Source organism: Panthera uncia (genome assembly GCF_023721935.1).
Source record: "Panthera uncia isolate 11264 chromosome A1 unlocalized genomic scaffold, Puncia_PCG_1.0 HiC_scaffold_17, whole genome shotgun sequence".
Lineage (NCBI taxonomy): Eukaryota > Metazoa > Chordata > Mammalia > Carnivora > Felidae > Panthera > Panthera uncia.
This window is the reverse complement of record NW_026057577.1, coordinates 120,206,632-120,223,386: the sequence shown is the minus strand read 5'-3', so window position 1 is coordinate 120,223,386 and position 16,755 is coordinate 120,206,632. Positions and strand designations below refer to the sequence as shown.

The following is a 16,755-nucleotide window of genomic DNA, read 5'->3' as shown; positions in this document are numbered from 1 at the left end:
TTTTTTTTTTTTTTTTTTTTTTTTTTTTTTTTTTTTTTTTTGCTCTTCAGGCCAAATCAAAATGAAGTCATCATATAAAATCTCTGCACAGCACATTCATTTTCAGGTGCTAGTTGTAGTGAGTGTTACTCAGCATTTCTGCATGGGTTTGCTGCTGGAATTTGGGGCAGGACAATCCTTCATCGTGAAGATGAGTTCTACAAAATGCAGGAAGTCTAGCATCCCTGGGCTCCACTCACCAAGTGCCACAAAGCCTCTGATCAATGTGACAACCCAAAATAAGTTGTATACATCCCCAAACTCAAAGACTGGAATGGACTGCTCTGAGAGAGGATGATTGGGCACAGACAGTGAGTGGGCTGCTGCTACTGTTTGTGCTCCAGGTGCTGACCTTCTTGCTCTGAAATTCTGGAACACCTGTGTCTATAGTCAGTCTGTTTCATGTTCTCTGGAAAACTCCCTTGCCCTGATGGAAACCTAGGTGTCAACATGGACTCTTCCTTTTGTCTTGTCACGCAGACTTAATCACCAAGCCCTGTCCTTTTATCATTATAAGATCTTCCATGCCCCTCCATATCTCTTTCCTTCTCTCATGACCCTGCTCCCATTCCTGTAAGTTGGAGCTGATCTCAAGCTCCCTCTTTTTGCTCTTAATCTATTCTTATGTAAATACACTCATCTCTTAAAGTTATCATTTAAAAAATTTTTAATGTAGGGGCGCCTGGGTGGCTCAGTCGGTTAAGCATCTGACTTCAGCTCAGGTCATGATCTCGCGGTCCGTGAGTTCGAGCCCCACGTGGGCTCTGTGCTGACAGCTCAGAGCCTGGAGCCTGTTTCAGATTGCGTGTCTCCCTCTCTCTCTGACCCTCCCCACTCATGCTCTGTCTCTCTCTGTCTCAAAAATAAATACACATTAAGAAAAACATTTTTTTAATTGTTCATGTTTATTTACTTTTGAGAGAGAGAGACAGGGAGACAGAGCATGAGTAGTGGAGGGACAGGAAGACACAGAATCTGAAAAAGGCTCCAGGCTCTGAGCTGTCAGCACAGAGCCCAGTGTGGGGCTTGAACCCACGAACTGCGAGATTATGACCTGAGCTGAAGTCAGATGCTCAAACAACTGAGCCACCCAGGTGCCCCTAAAGTTATCATTTTAAATGTTTAGCTTTTGTTTCAAATTTTGAATGGCTATCCAACACAAGGTAGTGATTTGGCATTTCAGGCCCACAAGAGTATGGTCTGAGACTTCTTTTCATCATTTATCTTTAGATTGAAATGTTTCAAACTTTAGTATGCATCAGAAATATTGGTACTTATTTGCATGCAGATTCATGGGCCCCTTGCTCAGAACGTTGATTCAGGAGGTCTGGGGTATGGAGATCTGCATTTTAAAGAAATATTTTAGATAATCCAAGAACCACATCTTAAAATGCCATCCTAGATGAAACTCTGATCCACTTAAATTGGTCTGTTGATTTTCTCCTGTCTGTGCTATGCATTTCTAGTCAGTTAATCCTTTCTCAGGTTATTTTTGCTTAGGGAAAATACAGCTTCTGAGGCTTATTCCCCTTAAGGTGCAGATTATTTTTAACCCTTAGGTGAAGTCTGAGAATGTGTGCTTTCAACACCTTCCCAGATGAATGGGAAAAGGTTAGCATTCACTGAATCAATATCTCCACACATCACTTACTGTTATGTCTAGATATGTTAGGGGAAGAAGAGAAACAATATATTAAGGTGCTTGTAAACTCTCATTGGCTATCCAGATATAAGAGATCACGAATTAATTCAACACCTGTTTTTGAGAAACTACCATGTTTGGGGCACTGAGCACGGTAATGCACTTCCTCTCATGAGAGCATCAAAAAGCTGATGACACATGAAGGACAAATTCTTGTCTTTACTCCTAAATGGGCAGAGCTTCAGAAAGATGATCAAAGTAACTGTCAGTGGTGACAAAAGACCCCTTACCTGAGGCATGCCAGTGACCAGTGGGTCTAGGGTTTTTAAGACCTCAAGGCTTAGTTCCCGAACAGATTTCTCTCCCTTTTCATCCTCATGGGAATTAGGTTTCATTGGTTTTTCCTTCAAGAAAGATGAAACAGGTGACTTGTTAATAGTCCCTCCTGCTGATCCCCTCTGACCTTACTTGGATGCGTTCTCAGACTCTGGGGTGGAGGACGTAGTCACTCAAATTAAGGGGCTCAAGGAACCCAGCAATCTTGGTCTTCAGTATCTGATTTCTGTTTTAAAGTGTTCCTTGGAGGAATGGGTTAGAACACACACTGCTGGATAAAGCAGAAAAGCAAAAATTGTGAGGATCCTTGAACTGCAGATGTTCTCTCTCTCCCTCAGGCCTTTGCCATTTTCTCTGGGGCAAAATTTTCAAAGACACTGCTTCCTAGTGGAGTGGACTGTAATTTCAGCTGTCATGGTCTTACTAAGATCACAGAGCTCTTACCCACATGGTCTTCAGGAAGTCAACCCCAGTACAGCAAGAGTGGATGTGTCTTGTTTTCTCGGAAGTAATTCATTTTCTCTACCCCTGTCCCAAGCCTTTGAGGAAAGTTGTCTCCTCCTTAAGGAAAACCATAGTTTCACCTACCTGGGGTTTATCATAAGTTGAAAGTGGTATCAGTGAAAGAAAACTGAGGAGAACAATAAAGGCTGAAAAATCTTTCAATGAAAGTGATAAGATTGAAATATAACTTCTAAATCAGTCATTGAATTGAACCTCAGCCATTAAAAAAAAAAAACAAACCAGTTGAGTCAACTGTCCTGGTTACAGTGTAGCTTTCAAAACCGCACCCTCTTCATCATACCAGATTCTTGTTGGACATGGCAAACTGGGAGAAGATGTAATCAATCAGTGGCCATCCTTCCCTGGCTTCGATGTAGCATTTTTCACACATGGTTTGGATAAGGAGGAGAGTGGAATTCCTTACCTAGAATCAGAAAAATGTATTTGCAACATTCTTCTACAATGGGCAGAATATAAATTTAGCTTCTCCTGTCCTTTAACTTTCATGGATCATTTAGTGGGAACCTTTCCAAAAAGGAGTATAAATTGAATGATGGTACTATAAATAGATGGAGGAGGAAGAAAGCTATAGTTTATGATTTAAGGGGTTACAGGAAAGCATCTCTTTCTTTTTTTAAGTGTTTATTTATTTATTTTGAGAGACAGGGAGAGAGAAAGAGAGCATGAGTGCGTGAGCAGGGGAGAGGCAAAGAGAGAGGGAGAGAGAGAATCCCAAGCAGGCTCTGTGCTGTCAGCACATAGCCTGACTTGGGGCTTGATGTCATGAAACATGAGATCATGACCTGAGCTGAGATCAAGAGTGGGATGGATGCTTAGCTGGCTGAGCCACCCAGGCACCCCTTTTTTGTTTTCTGCTTTTTTTTTTTTTAATGTTTGGGAAAAGCTCTCTACAGCCAAAATCTTTCTCCCTAGTTCCCAAAACATATCCTCTATTACTATAGATGATGAAATTTTGGTACTGTGGGCTAAAAAAAAACACTGCCTTGCTTTTAAAATCCTCAATGAAAGATAACAAGTTGAACTACAGATCTACAATCTTTTACCTACAATTTCAAAACCCAAATAACGCTGGAAACTGGAATTCTGTTTCTTGAGTTTGGCACTAACTCATTTGGTGGCAAAACTCAACTGAACTGTTTTAAAACTATGGTCTTTACTTATTCAATGTAGTGTGAATATGCATATGTTCTCTTGCAGAGATATTAATGAGTTTGTGACTCCTGTCACAGAAATGTTTTTCTGAAATCAGGAAGGTTGTGAATTCTGAAATATATCTGGCCCCAGGGATTAGAACAAGGGATTATGAACCTGTATTACAATGTTTAAATAATTAGTTTTGCTTATTGGATTGCTTCCCTGAGGAATGAAAGCTCAGATCTAATTCTTTACTGAATGGGTGTTTTAATGGAGAGTTGGAAAAAAAAGAATAATTTTGAATAAGGAGTTAGGCCACATGGTAGCAATTAGCAATTAGCATAAAGGTACTAGTAGTCTACCTAAGTGAGAAAAAAAAGTTACAAATTTTCTATTTTTGCCTGGGGAGCTGGACTTCCTTAAAGTTTCTGTCCTCTTTTATTCTACCCTAAACTCTTTTAGTTGGCTCAACTTTTTCAGTTGGCTTGGCCACTTACTGGACAAGGTTTTTTATATGTAATCACTCCACTGTTTATTAACTATTTTTTATTATTTATTTTTTTGTTTCAATTAAAAATTATTTTTAATGTTTATTCATTTTTGAGAGAGAGAGAGACAGAGTGCAAGTAGGGGAGGGGCAGAGAGAGAGGGAGACACATAATATGAAGCAGGCTTCAGGCTCTGAGCTGTCAGCAGAGAGCCCAGCACAAGGCTTGAACCCATGAACTACAAGATCATGACCTGAGCGGAAGTCAGATGCTTAATTGATTGAGCCACCCAGGTGCTCCTCAATTTTTAATTTAAATTCTAGTTAGTTAACATGTAGTGTAATATTGGTTTCAGGAATAAAATTTAGTGATTCATCACTTACATGTGACACCCAGTACTCATCCCAACAAGTAACCTCCTTAATCCCCATCACACATTTAGCCCATTTCCCCACCCACCCCCACTTCAGCCCTCAATTTGTTCTCTATAGTTAACAGTCTGTTTCCTTCTTTCCCTTATGTTCATCTGTTTTGTTTCTAAAATTCTATATATGAGTGAAATAATATGGCATTTGTCTTTCTCTGACTGACTTAGTTCGCTTAACATAATTTTTGTTATTTACTGCATAGCTTTTGTTATAATCATTGTAGACCAAAGCCTCTTAGGGGGATTTTCTTATTTTCATTGGTTTCTGTATAGGACTTTGATCCAAACAAAATATGGTTTTAATTTAAAAAATACAATAATTTCTACTTCTTATATTTGTTTCAGTACAAGTTATATATCTTTTCTGATATGGAATGCTTTAATCAAATAATCAGGAAATATTGCACAACCTACTATGTTCAAGACTTGCTGTAGGTGCTTCCTAGTTGGAAAATAGGATATCTAAGCTAAAATAAAAAAAAAAAAAAAAACAGGTTTAGGGGTTATTATTTTTTTGGAGGAAGATATGTTATTTTTATAATTAACAATTTTAAAACTATTTGAGGAGCATAGCTCTGTGATGCTCTAGGCAAAAATCTTTTTTTATACTAATAAGCCCTTGAACTGAGTGTACTTTAGAATTTACCTTGATATCGTTTATCTTTCAGGGAAAGATGGAATTCTACTAAAAATAGAATTCATCACTGAGCTCTTTATAAAGCAATCTCATAAGTATATTTTTAAAGAATCAAAACCATTTCATTAATTCATTAAAACATCATCAAAAATCAAAGTCCCCATTAATTCTCTTACTTTTATACTGAGGTCGCCCATGACAACTTTGACTGTTCTTTCAATTGAAGTGATATAATCCCTCAATTTGGGCTCTGAAAGACAGGGAGAGAAATTAAGAGACTGGGTTCAGTAGGAGTACAGTATGTTCTAGGAGTGATGAAAACCTATTAGACTTATGGCACATAACTGCAAAGTCTTTTGTCCGTAACATTTCATGTTATTCAGTTTCTCTTACTCTCTTCTTTTCCAATTTTTAAAAGATGTTAATTGCTCTCTTTGCTCCCTATTGTATTTGGTTTCGTCTTGTTTAAAATGTTAGGTTCCAAAGTGGACTCAATATATCATGCCCAATGGATTAGCTTTAAATTTTGTGAGACTATGTTTCTTGTCTGCTGATTCTTCAGTAAATCCCAGGGTTAACTTAATTTTTAAAAATATTATAATGTAATATAATTCATATTGTATTGAATCCAAGATATCATCAACTTTTGAGACATCATTATTTTATATTGTACCAAAAAACCCCTTATAGTGGCTGATTATAATTAAAGATGGTATCAATTATGAGATGCACTCCAATATCATGAAAGTATGTGCTTCTTGGCATTAATGAAATATGATATTTCATTAAATTCTGCTCTTTTCTAAATGTACTAATCTCTAGGGTGCATCCTCCCACCTACTCTCTATTTATTGGGCCACTTAACCAGCTTACTAGATCTTTTAAATTCTAATTCTACTTGTCCTTCTCCCCTAGGTATATCTCTAAATATCATGAAAGAAGAGAGGTGATTGAAAATGCCTGTTTAAAATTAGTAGATTGTAGATGACAGAGAAGACAGAGTTTCACTTGAATGTGATCCTCTATAAACACCCCAAAGACATAGAATAGAGTTAGAGAATGCATAGGCTTCAGTTTTCTTCTTGGCACAAAATAAACCACTGTGACTTCATCCCTTTGCTTACCCTCAGCATTGATAGCCGATCTTAACAAAGTCAAGATTCCCGTTCGAAAGGTTTCATTATTATTTCTCAATTGTTCATCAAAAAATTCCATCAGGTCTGCAGGGTTGGAATGGGCTGAAGGTTGAATAAATGCTGGTCACAGAACTCATTTTCACCTTAGGTAAAATACTTGCAAATGGGAAAAGGGGGATTCCATGAAGATTGTCACTCTTTGGTTGGTAATTAGATTTTATGATATTCGTGCATCTTTAGCAACACAGAATCAGGCAGTTTGGTCACTAAGACAGATTTATATACTTAGGTCCACATCGGTTCATGCCTGTGAATATGACTTTATTTGGAAATGAGGTTTTTTACAATGGAATCAAATTAAGATAAGGTTACTAGGGTTGACCCTAATTCAATATGAGAGGAGGAAAGGAGAGGAGACAGGGGGAGAATGCCTTATGAACATGGAGGCAAAGGTTGGAGTGATGCTTCACCAGTTGTGGAACTAGAGAGCTACATGAGTAAGGGAGGAAGCAGGGAAGAGAGAGAAGGCCTGATGTGAGTAGAGCAGTTTAGGTTCACAATTATCAGAGATAAAGTGAAACAGTTAATTACATCGAGCATAGAACAGAGGAAAGAATAAAAACAGAGGGATCAATTAGGAAAGACCTAGGATATAATAGAAAGGTATGTAGTGAAGTAATAGAAATGACATTTTTGGGGGAGGGAGGATGTCTGGGAGGTATGGGATTGCTCTTGTCCTTACTTCTTAGGGTCTATGTCAGAACAGAGTTTGTATACTGACTCTGAGAGCTTTGTGCTCCCTCTACCACTCATTCCTGTTATTCTAACCAGACAACGAGTGGTATTGTGGTGTGAAAGCAAGAAGGAAAGGGAAAGAGTAAAGGGAGAGAGAGAGAGAGAGAGAGAGAGAGAGAGAGAAGGAATAGGTACTAAGAGATAACCAGGGAGAAAAAAGCATGACTTTGGGTTTGACACAGTTTCAAATAAACTCAAATACCAAGAAAAAAAAGCATTTTGTATCCCTAGGATTACCAATTCACCCTTGTTTGCCTGGAAATAAATTCATGCATATGTGGTCAATTAATTTTTGACAAAGGAGCCAAAAAATATATCAGGGAAAGGATAGACTCTTCAATAAATTGTGTTGGAAAAACTGGACAGCCACATGTCAAAGAATGAAACTGGATCCTTACCTTATACCATATACAAAGATCAAATTAAAAAAAGTGACATGAATGTAAGACCTGAAACCATAAAGCTCCTGGAAGAAAACATAGGTGGTAAGCTCCTTGACAATGGTCTTAGAAATGATCTTTTTGGATTTGACACCAAAAGCAACAAAGGCAAAAATAAATAAGCAGAACTATACCAAGCCAAAAATCTTCTGCTCAGCAGAAAAAAAAAAATTAACAAAATGAAAAAGCAATATATGGGATGGGAAAAGTATTTGCCAACCATATATCTGGAAAGGGGTTAATCCCCAAAGTATGTCTGGAAATTTTCTGGTTTTAGAACTAGAAGTAAAGGACTTCCGGGGAAACCAGAGTAATTGATTCCCCTACCTGTTGCGCTTCTCTTGGGAATGGGTAGGATAGGGAGAGGCACAGAATACTGTGAGTTTGAAGGAATGTTGTGTGTGTGTGTGTGTGTGTGTGTGTGTGTGAAATAACTAATGTGATAGTTTGCACACCCTTCATCATTGTTGTCATCATCCCTGGGAAACATTTTTATTGAAAACCCTCTGGATGCTGGGTCCTACCTAGAATGAGGAAACAGCTTGAAGCTTCAATTTCATTTTCCTTTACTGGAGGCTCTGAAACTCTGCACACCTGAATGAGAAAGAAGAACCAGGAGGGAGATGTTAACAACAGAAAACCAGTGAAAGTGAAACAATCAGATCTGACAGCAGGGTTTTCTTACCTGGTGGAGTAAATTGATAAAGATGGTTTTTCTCAAGCCCTTTGGAAGGGCAGCATCATAAAGGACCACCGCGGTCAATATTTGTTTTAGACTCTAGAATGAAAGCTCTCAAACGTTAGTTGGAGGCTGCCTGTGAAGCAGCAGCACAGGATGTGGAAGACAAATAATTATGTTTTGTGAGGCAAACAAACCCATCACCTTCCTGCAGTTACCAGTTTTCTTTAGTGATTCGTGCCTCAGCAGCTTGAAAAGAAAATTCTTAATCTCTTTTTGGAGATTCCATCACCCAGCTATGCCAACCTCTTCTCTACCGCCTATTCCTCAAAAAATATTTAAGTTCAGCTGCCCAAACCAGTATTTCAGTTCCCTTGGACCTCTTGGGATTTACTGTCTTTCAGGATGGTTGCCAGTAGACTCTGAATCAGTTCCTTTAGGGCATGGCTCTTACCTGAGTGACGTGGAAATCAATCTCTTTGTCTTTATACTGGTTCAGGAGCCAGGGTACCTGGTCCAGGGCATATTCGCAGAGGTCTTCCCGATGAAGCAGCAGGCTCACTGTGGGGCCATGCGCCTTAACAATGGCCAAAGTCTGCAGAGGCAGCAAATACCATTTCTAATATTTCACTATGTTTTTTGTACATTTCTCAGAATATCAGGGGCTTCAGACAACCCCCCAAAACTTTCCTCACTGTTTTCAACCAAGAAAGATTCCTTCAAAAAATGGTTAGGTTAAGATCATTGCACGAGGCAATTATATTTATATTTGTATTTATAGCTATATCTACACGTATATCTGTACTATTACTCATTTTAGTATTTTCCCTGTCTCCCTATGTCTTTCTTAAGAAAAGAGTTCTTGGGGTGCCTGGGTGGCTCAGTCGGTTGAGCGTCGGACTTCGGCTCAGGTCATGATCTCGCGGTTGATGAGTTCGAGCCCCGCGTGGGGCTCTGTGCTGATAGCTCAGAGCCTGGAGCCTGCTTTGGATTCTATGTCTCCCTTTCTCTCTGCCCCTCCCCTGTTCATGCTCTGTCTCTCTCTGTCTCAAAAATAAATATAACCATTAAAAAAAAAAAAGATTTCTTAAACCTTTCTCTAATGGTCACTTTCTTTCAATATGCTAACAGATTTAAAATTTCCCTCATATTTATTTTTTTAAAAATTTTTAAATGTTTTTATTTATTTTTGAGACAGAGACAGAGCATGAACAGGGGAGGGCCAGAGAGAGAAGGAGACACAGAATCTGAAGCAGGCTCCAGGCTCCGAGCTGTCAGCACAGAGCCCTACATGAGGCTCGAACTCACGAACTGTGAGATCATGACCTGAGCTGAAGTCGGGCGCCCAACCGACTGAGCCACCCAGGCGCCCCGAATTTCCCTCATGTTTAAAAAAAATTCTTTGACTCTGTATTACTTAGACCCCGATTCTGTTTCTTTCCTTAAAAAAGTGGAAATGCTGAATCAGTAAATTCTACTCCTGAAACCAATATTACACTATATGTTAATTAACTAGAATTTAAATAAAAACTTGAAACAAGCAAAAAAAGCAAAGCTCTCTGAAAGAGAGGTCTGCATTTGCTATCTCCACTTCTCACTTCTCATTTATTCCTCAATCCATTATAATCTGGCTTCTATTGACACAAAAAATGAACATGTATAAAATATAAGTGTAAATAGGTTGATTATAAAAGTTTAGAAATCACAAAAGTTATGATGAAGAAGAAAACACAGTATTCACATTGCTAATAGTATCTATAGTACTCATGACTATACACTGTTTGGTGTATTTTAATATGATTTTTATTTATTTGAAATTTTCTTTTCTATACTTTCTCCATACATTTTAATTTTTTAAAAAATTAGTGTTATTCTTTATAGTTCTACATTCTGCTTTTTCTACCTAATATTATATGATGAATTTTTTTCTGCCTGCTAAGTTTTGTCATACAGCAAAGCATCTCAAAACTTAGTGGCTCATAATAACAACCATTTATTTCACCCAACTGTGTGTCAGCTGGACGATTCTTTTAAGGAATTGGACATTTCCAAGCAATGGACACTTTTCAAGATTATTCTTGCTTGAGCACTGGAACAATACTCCATAGATCTCCCTTTGCTTCTTGAAAATTATTCCTTGCTTAGAACCCTTTCAAAGGTCTCTCATTTCCTATTTAAAAAAAGTCCAAGCTCCTGTGTAGCATTCAAGGCCCTTCATTGTATGGCCAAGACCACCTATCTGGTTTCATTTATTTCTGCCCCTTTATATTCCCCTTTCTCTTCTCCCCTTCTCTTTCTCCCACTGGGCTCACTCAAGTGTGCATGTTATCTCATCTCAGCCTATGCTTCAGTGGGTTTTATTGCCTCTTTAGGGAATGCATCTTGCCTGCAGTGAATGTCTTTATAGGCTGCAAGCTCAGTTTCAACGTCATGGCCTTTCCAGTACTCACCACAGGAGTTAAGTGCTTCTCTCTCTGTGTTCCCTTATTACTTTTGTGTACCTTCTAGTCACTTGTCTAACTCTTTCTGTGGGAAGCTAGGAAAGTGCTTGGCAAATTTGTATTGAATTTTGATTTTCAGGGGCCCTAAAGAGAAGACTTCTACAGGATATTTTAAAAGTTCCATGTTTGCTAATGATTTAACTACCCCAGCATATTAAAAAAATAAATGCTTTGGTAGCTTAAAGTATAGAAAAGAAACTGAACTGGAGAAGGCTATGTGTTGCATCTTTTATAATATAGCAATAAAGGACCTAAAAAGGATTTAATTTATACTACATTAAAAAATTATACCAATTAAGCAAGATAAGCAAGGGATTATATGTGAATGTACTTTGTTACCTATTCTGTGCAAGACATTACAATATTTTGAAGCAGTCATGCACATTCTTTAGATGTTATTTTATTTCATTGTCATCTTCATAGACATAGGAAATTTCTGTGGCCTGTTGTTTTTCTCAGTCAATGGCTCATCCCAAATATGGGCTATGGGTTATATAAGGCATGAAATAACTAACTTTCTATATATGTTACTCATTTTCACTTATTTATTGTTCTTTCCATACATTGGAATGTCGGTTCCATGAGAGTGGTGATTTTGGTCTGTTTAATCCCTGCTGTATCCCCAGAATTTGGAACAGTGTCTGGCATATCATGGGGACTCAATAAATATTAGTTCAGGAATGAATAAACAGTGATTTGAAACAGGAAAAACAAAATATTTGATAAACCTGATAAATCACAACTCATAGCATTCCAAAACAACTGAGACTCATTATCACATCAGAAAGAATGGAGCAAGTTCAACCAGCATGGACAGAGAGCTAGCTTGAGACATGTTGAGGCTGCCACTCACTTGCACGGGTGAGGTAACGGGGGCCCACTTCTCCATTATATACCGGAACAGCATGAAGATCTTGTCAGATAGTCGGTTGGCGTCCAATCTGGGATAGGGGAAGTCTCTCCAGTGGTTGACATACTTGTAAATGGCCTTGCTGAACTTCTCAAGGGCTGCATTTTAAAAAACAACCACAGACTGAGAAAAATTTAAAGATGGGAGGGACCGTAAAATAATTTGAGAAGAGTGCACTGGCGATTAGCAAATGTGTAATAATTTCTGTAAAATGTTATGACTGTACCAAATAAACATATAAAAAGTGTTCAGCCACATTAGTGAAATGCAAATTAAAACCATAATGAGATATTGCAACAGACCATCCAGAATTGCTAAAATTTCAGACAATTTCAAATGTTGGTAAGACTAAGGTGCAGTTGGTATTTTCACATACTGCCTGGAGTGGGGGGGAGTGGAGCATGAATTGATACAAACATTTTAGAAAGCTATTTTACGTGATCTACCAAAGTTGAATATGTGCTCTTCATGACCCAGAAATTCCACTCCTAATTATATAGCCATTAGCTACACAAGTATATAGGAACTAAAAAACTTATACAAGAATGTTCATATTCACCTTTTTTTTTTTTTTTTTTAGTAATAGCCTCAAACAGGAAACAGTTTAAATATCTGCCAACAGGTAGGATGGAAAAATTGTAGTACAGACACGTAATAGTATAGAGAAATGAACACGGACTATAGTTTCACACAACAACGTGTAGGATCTCAAAAATTGACAAAACTAATCTATGGCTGTCAAGGTTGTGTTTACCCTTGGAGAGGATGAAGAAGGTGATGATTGGGAGAAAAGATGAGGTGGCTTCTGGGGTACTAGTAATGTCCTGCTTCTTAACCTGAGTGGTGGTCAAATGAGTAAGTTCATTTTGTGACAACTCACCAACTTGTACACTTCTGATTTCTGTATTTTTCCATGTGTCTGTTTCCCTTCAATAAAATTAAAAAAATGTCGGGCCTGCAAAAATATTTGCGCCACCAACCTATACATACTTATATCAACTGCATTAAATAATAGTTTTTGTTCCTTCAGCCCTCATGTTTCACTAGATGATAAAGAAAATTCATAGTTTACTCCTTAACGATACCTCACATGCAAAGAATACTCTGGAAACATCCTGAGTATCTTAGAGCTGGCCATTAACTGGCTAATTCATTTTCTCTTCAAACTGATAATCTCCTGCTATGCTTTGTCATAATCTTGTGTGTGTGTGTGTGTATGTGTGTGTATGTATGTTTGTGTTGCACTGGCCTATAAACAACATGAGAGAAAGGATGTCTTATCTATTGATGGTATCTGAACAAGCACGATGTGTGCTTATTGGCTGATTGGTTGAATGAAGAGCTAGATGAATGGATGGATTACTACAAAACTTTATACCTGTTCTGTAGTGGCAGTCAGGCAAAATTTGCTTTAGGACCAAAGGGTGCTAGATAACTTTATAACACAAAGACAGAGAATCCCTTATTCAATGCCATGATGATTTCTAATTTTATTTCCTTTTCCCTGTTGGTTGTTGATGTTGTAGGTAGAAATGCTATTACAGACACCAAAGTTTATTTGCAAGAACACAATGTTAGCTGTGATAGTAAGTAAGGAAATTAAAGGCATTGAAAAGTGGGCTAATCTAGTGTAATTGCTCAAGTCATTGAGCCAGACTGTCACAATTCAAATCCTGGCTCTGCCGCATGCTAGCTGTGACCGCAGGCAAACAGTTAACCTTTCTACGTCTCAATTTTCTCATCTGTGAAATGGAGGAAAAATGTTACTTACCTAATAGGTTGTTGTAAGGTTAAAGGAAACAATAATCTTAAAATACCCAAGGCAGTACTCAGGCACATAGTAAATCCTCAGTACGTATCAGATACAAATGTTGCCTTCATTGAGGACAAAACAAGAAGAAATTGACAAAACAACTGAAAAGACTTGGTTGATAGGTCAAGATGACATTCCTGACAGCATGGGCTTTTAAATATTACAAAAACAGTAGTGTTGGGGGCGTCAGAGGTGAGAGGGATCTTAGTAATCACTTTACTTGATGCGTTTCGGGTGAAAATGAGATTGAAAGAGGGCAGAGTCACCTGATGGTTCAGTGGATGATCAGAGAGAAGAGTCCAGGTCTCCAGACTCCTCCAAGAAGCCCCTCACTGTGCTGGAAATGTTTTTTTCCTAGGAATTCCAGGGCATGTTCTTCTTTGTAGACTCTTGATTACTGTAGATGTATTTTAGTTTTGGGGAGAGAGGGGGTTTGTGACCCACAGTTTGTTTACCTATTTTCCTTAATTTTATGATTGTTTGTATTTTTGATTAGTTTGCTTACTTATCATTACTACAATATTGTGTTACAAGGAAATGCCAAAATTTAGCCTGCTGCTAAGAGCTGGTGAGCTCCTAGAACCATTGTGGGGAAAGTGATGGAACTAAAGAAGGAGGCTAGAAATGGAGGCCTTTTAGGGCAGTGGAAAGAGTATAGACTGGGCGGTCACCTAGACATGAATGCTACCTCTCCATCTCATTGACGGTCACCACTTTAAGGAGATTCCTTAATTTCTATGACCCTCAGTTCCTCATCTGTAAAATGGGGTAATAGTACTTACCTTGCTTTGAGGATGGAGAGAGATAGAATTATAATTGCAGTGAGGATTGAGAGAGAAATTTCCAAGGGGTAGGCACTCAATAAATGGTAGCTATTATTGTTAGAAAGAACAGAACAAGAGTGAAAGGAAAAATAAAGCATTTGCTCGATTTATAGTGTGGTCTTCACAAAGAGGGAACCATAGGGATACCCACCAATACAGAAAACTCCCTTCATCCTTTCCTCTTCGGCCAGCCTGAGCATGGTTTGCATGGTGAGCAGGGTCATCATCATGAAGGGAATACTCTGGGACACTGCCAAGAGGGGCACAAGAGGAGAAAAGCATTAACCCCTCACACTGGGATGTTCTGTGACTCTTCATGTCAGCATTTCAAGGCTGCATGGGGGGCATGGACGAGGTGCAGCAGGAAGATATCCGCCTCTATCCTTCTCTTGCCATAATGCCTGTCTGTAGTTAGAGAATCAAGGAGTGGTCGGTTTAAAATAAGGTGCTAGCTACAAAGTCACCTGTACCTGTTTTTTGGCAGCAGTTGCTTATGTGGATAATTATTTTATTAATGTCCATCTCTCCCACCAGAAATTTCCTGCATCCCCAGGGCCTAGCACAGGTAATAGGCTCTCAATAAATAAGTAAACAAGCAAACAAATAAATATCTGTCAAGTAAAATGGTGTAGAAAAAAAATCATAACAAACCCTTAGTTCATGTAAATGTCCAGTGGTTTGTGGAACGTGCCTTGCAGAAAAAGGGCTTTTGCAAAAACAAAGCCAGATGAAAGGGATGGTGAGGGTGGGAGGGAGTCCAGCCAAATCCAGGGCAGCATGGACTCATGGTGAGTCAGCAGACTCATCTATGCTCAGAAACAGCTGCCTAAATCCTGCTATTGATATTCTTTAGCACAGCAGAAGGGAGGTATGTTCTCCTTTCTGTTGTTTGCACCCATTTGGTTTAGACAATTAGTCAGGGTAGTTGTTTCCCAGGAAAATGTGGTGGTTATTCCCTCCATACCGTAGCTTGTTGCCAGTTCAGCCAAAGCAAGCACAATGAATTCATTTGGTAGCTCCAGTATCCTGAAGTTACTTTGGACTTCATACATCACAGAGTTGAAATCATGTGCAGCAAGAGACACCAAAACCTCACCTGCCAGCATTCTGGTTTCTCTGAGGATCTGAGCAAGAAAAGGAAAATAACGATAACAACTAGAGAAAGAGCAGAGTGAGTTTGCAGAGAGGTAACACTCTAGCTAATATTATGAGTTCCCCTTCTCTATCTTTGGGATAGAGAGAACAGGCTGTTACTCTCCCAGCGGGGGGCAGTGGCGGGGGGGGGGGGGGGGGGGCCGGGGGGGGGGGGGGGAGGCTCTAGAGAAGGGGTCAGTAGCTGCCAAAATGGAGGTTATTTATTTTTTTTTAAGAGAGGAGCACGAGCACGGAAAAGGGGCAGAAGGAAAGAGAGAGAGTATCTTAAGCAGGCTCCATGCTAAGCAGGCTCCATGCTCAGCATGGAGACCAGTGAAGGGCTTGATCCCATATGTCCCTGGGATCATGACCTGAGCCCAAATCAAGAGTCAGAAGCTCAACCAACTGAGCCACCCAGGCACCTCCAGATGTAATTTTAATGAATGTTTAAAGCCATGTTTTAATAAGGTTCTTATAAATATGAGGTTAATATATGTTTTCTTGCTAATTAGCCAGGCACTATGAACCTAGGATTTATGTTTTGTGTTTAAGTGATGAATCACTACGGTTGAAAGACTGAAGGGAATGGTGGAAGGGAAATGGGGCCAGGAGTCTAGAGTTTGAGGTTTTAGTATTGTCCTGATCCAGTTATCATTGATACTGGAGATATTTGGAGGGACTTCTGCTTTTGGTAATGCTCAACTAGGTAAATTTGATGAACTCTCCTGCTGAGGAAAATAAAAAGAGCCGGACAAGATATTAAAAAATATACTCATAAAAACATCACAACAAAGGGTAGAATGAATTACTAAATTAAGATCTGGAAAAGATTGGCAATCCGGAGAGATAAGTTCTATAGTTGGGATTGCTTTGCAGTATTTTGGGAAGAATAAACAGAATTTAGTACTAACAAACGGGAAGACCTTGGTCATCCCACTTCTCATCTTTTGGTCTAAGACCCCAAAAGCCTGCATTTAAATGAAAGGTTCAATTGGCCCTCCATGAACTGTAGCCCAACTTGGAGTCACAGATGTGCCCTGCCTCCCCCACCCCCAGCTCCAAAATCTCAAGTCCTGAAATTAATCATGGATTGTTAGTACCCTTCACAGATAACAAGTAAAAATCCTTTCTGGAAGAAAATAACATCTTAGGACTCAAATTATTTCTAGCAATAATTTTTCAGATATAATGCCTAGCGTATGTAGATAAGTAGACACATGAAGAAATCATAATTCATATGGGAAGAAAAAGGAAACTGAGTTCTAGTTACTTGTTCTGTCAATAGCTGTGTTACT

General features: G+C 38.8%; 1 protein-coding gene across 1 annotated transcript in view; it reads right to left on the bottom strand.

The window, feature by feature from the left end:
• MROH2B (maestro heat like repeat family member 2B) overlaps positions 1 to 16,755 on the bottom strand; it is a 79,087-nt gene that overhangs the window by 61,946 nt on the left and 386 nt on the right. Inside the window, exons 2-11 of the mRNA XM_049648916.1 lie at positions 15,291 to 15,521; positions 14,478 to 14,576; positions 11,633 to 11,787; positions 8,733 to 8,873; positions 8,285 to 8,377; positions 8,124 to 8,193; positions 6,353 to 6,466; positions 5,405 to 5,478; positions 2,823 to 2,945; positions 1,972 to 2,085 (exon numbers count right to left, since the gene is read on the bottom strand). Coding sequence (XP_049504873.1) covers positions 1,972 to 2,085; positions 2,823 to 2,945; positions 5,405 to 5,478; positions 6,353 to 6,466; positions 8,124 to 8,193; positions 8,285 to 8,377; positions 8,733 to 8,873; positions 11,633 to 11,787; positions 14,478 to 14,576; positions 15,291 to 15,521 — 1,214 coding nt within the window. The remainder of the gene's footprint in view (positions 1 to 1,971; positions 2,086 to 2,822; positions 2,946 to 5,404; positions 5,479 to 6,352; positions 6,467 to 8,123; positions 8,194 to 8,284; positions 8,378 to 8,732; positions 8,874 to 11,632; positions 11,788 to 14,477; positions 14,577 to 15,290; positions 15,522 to 16,755) is intronic.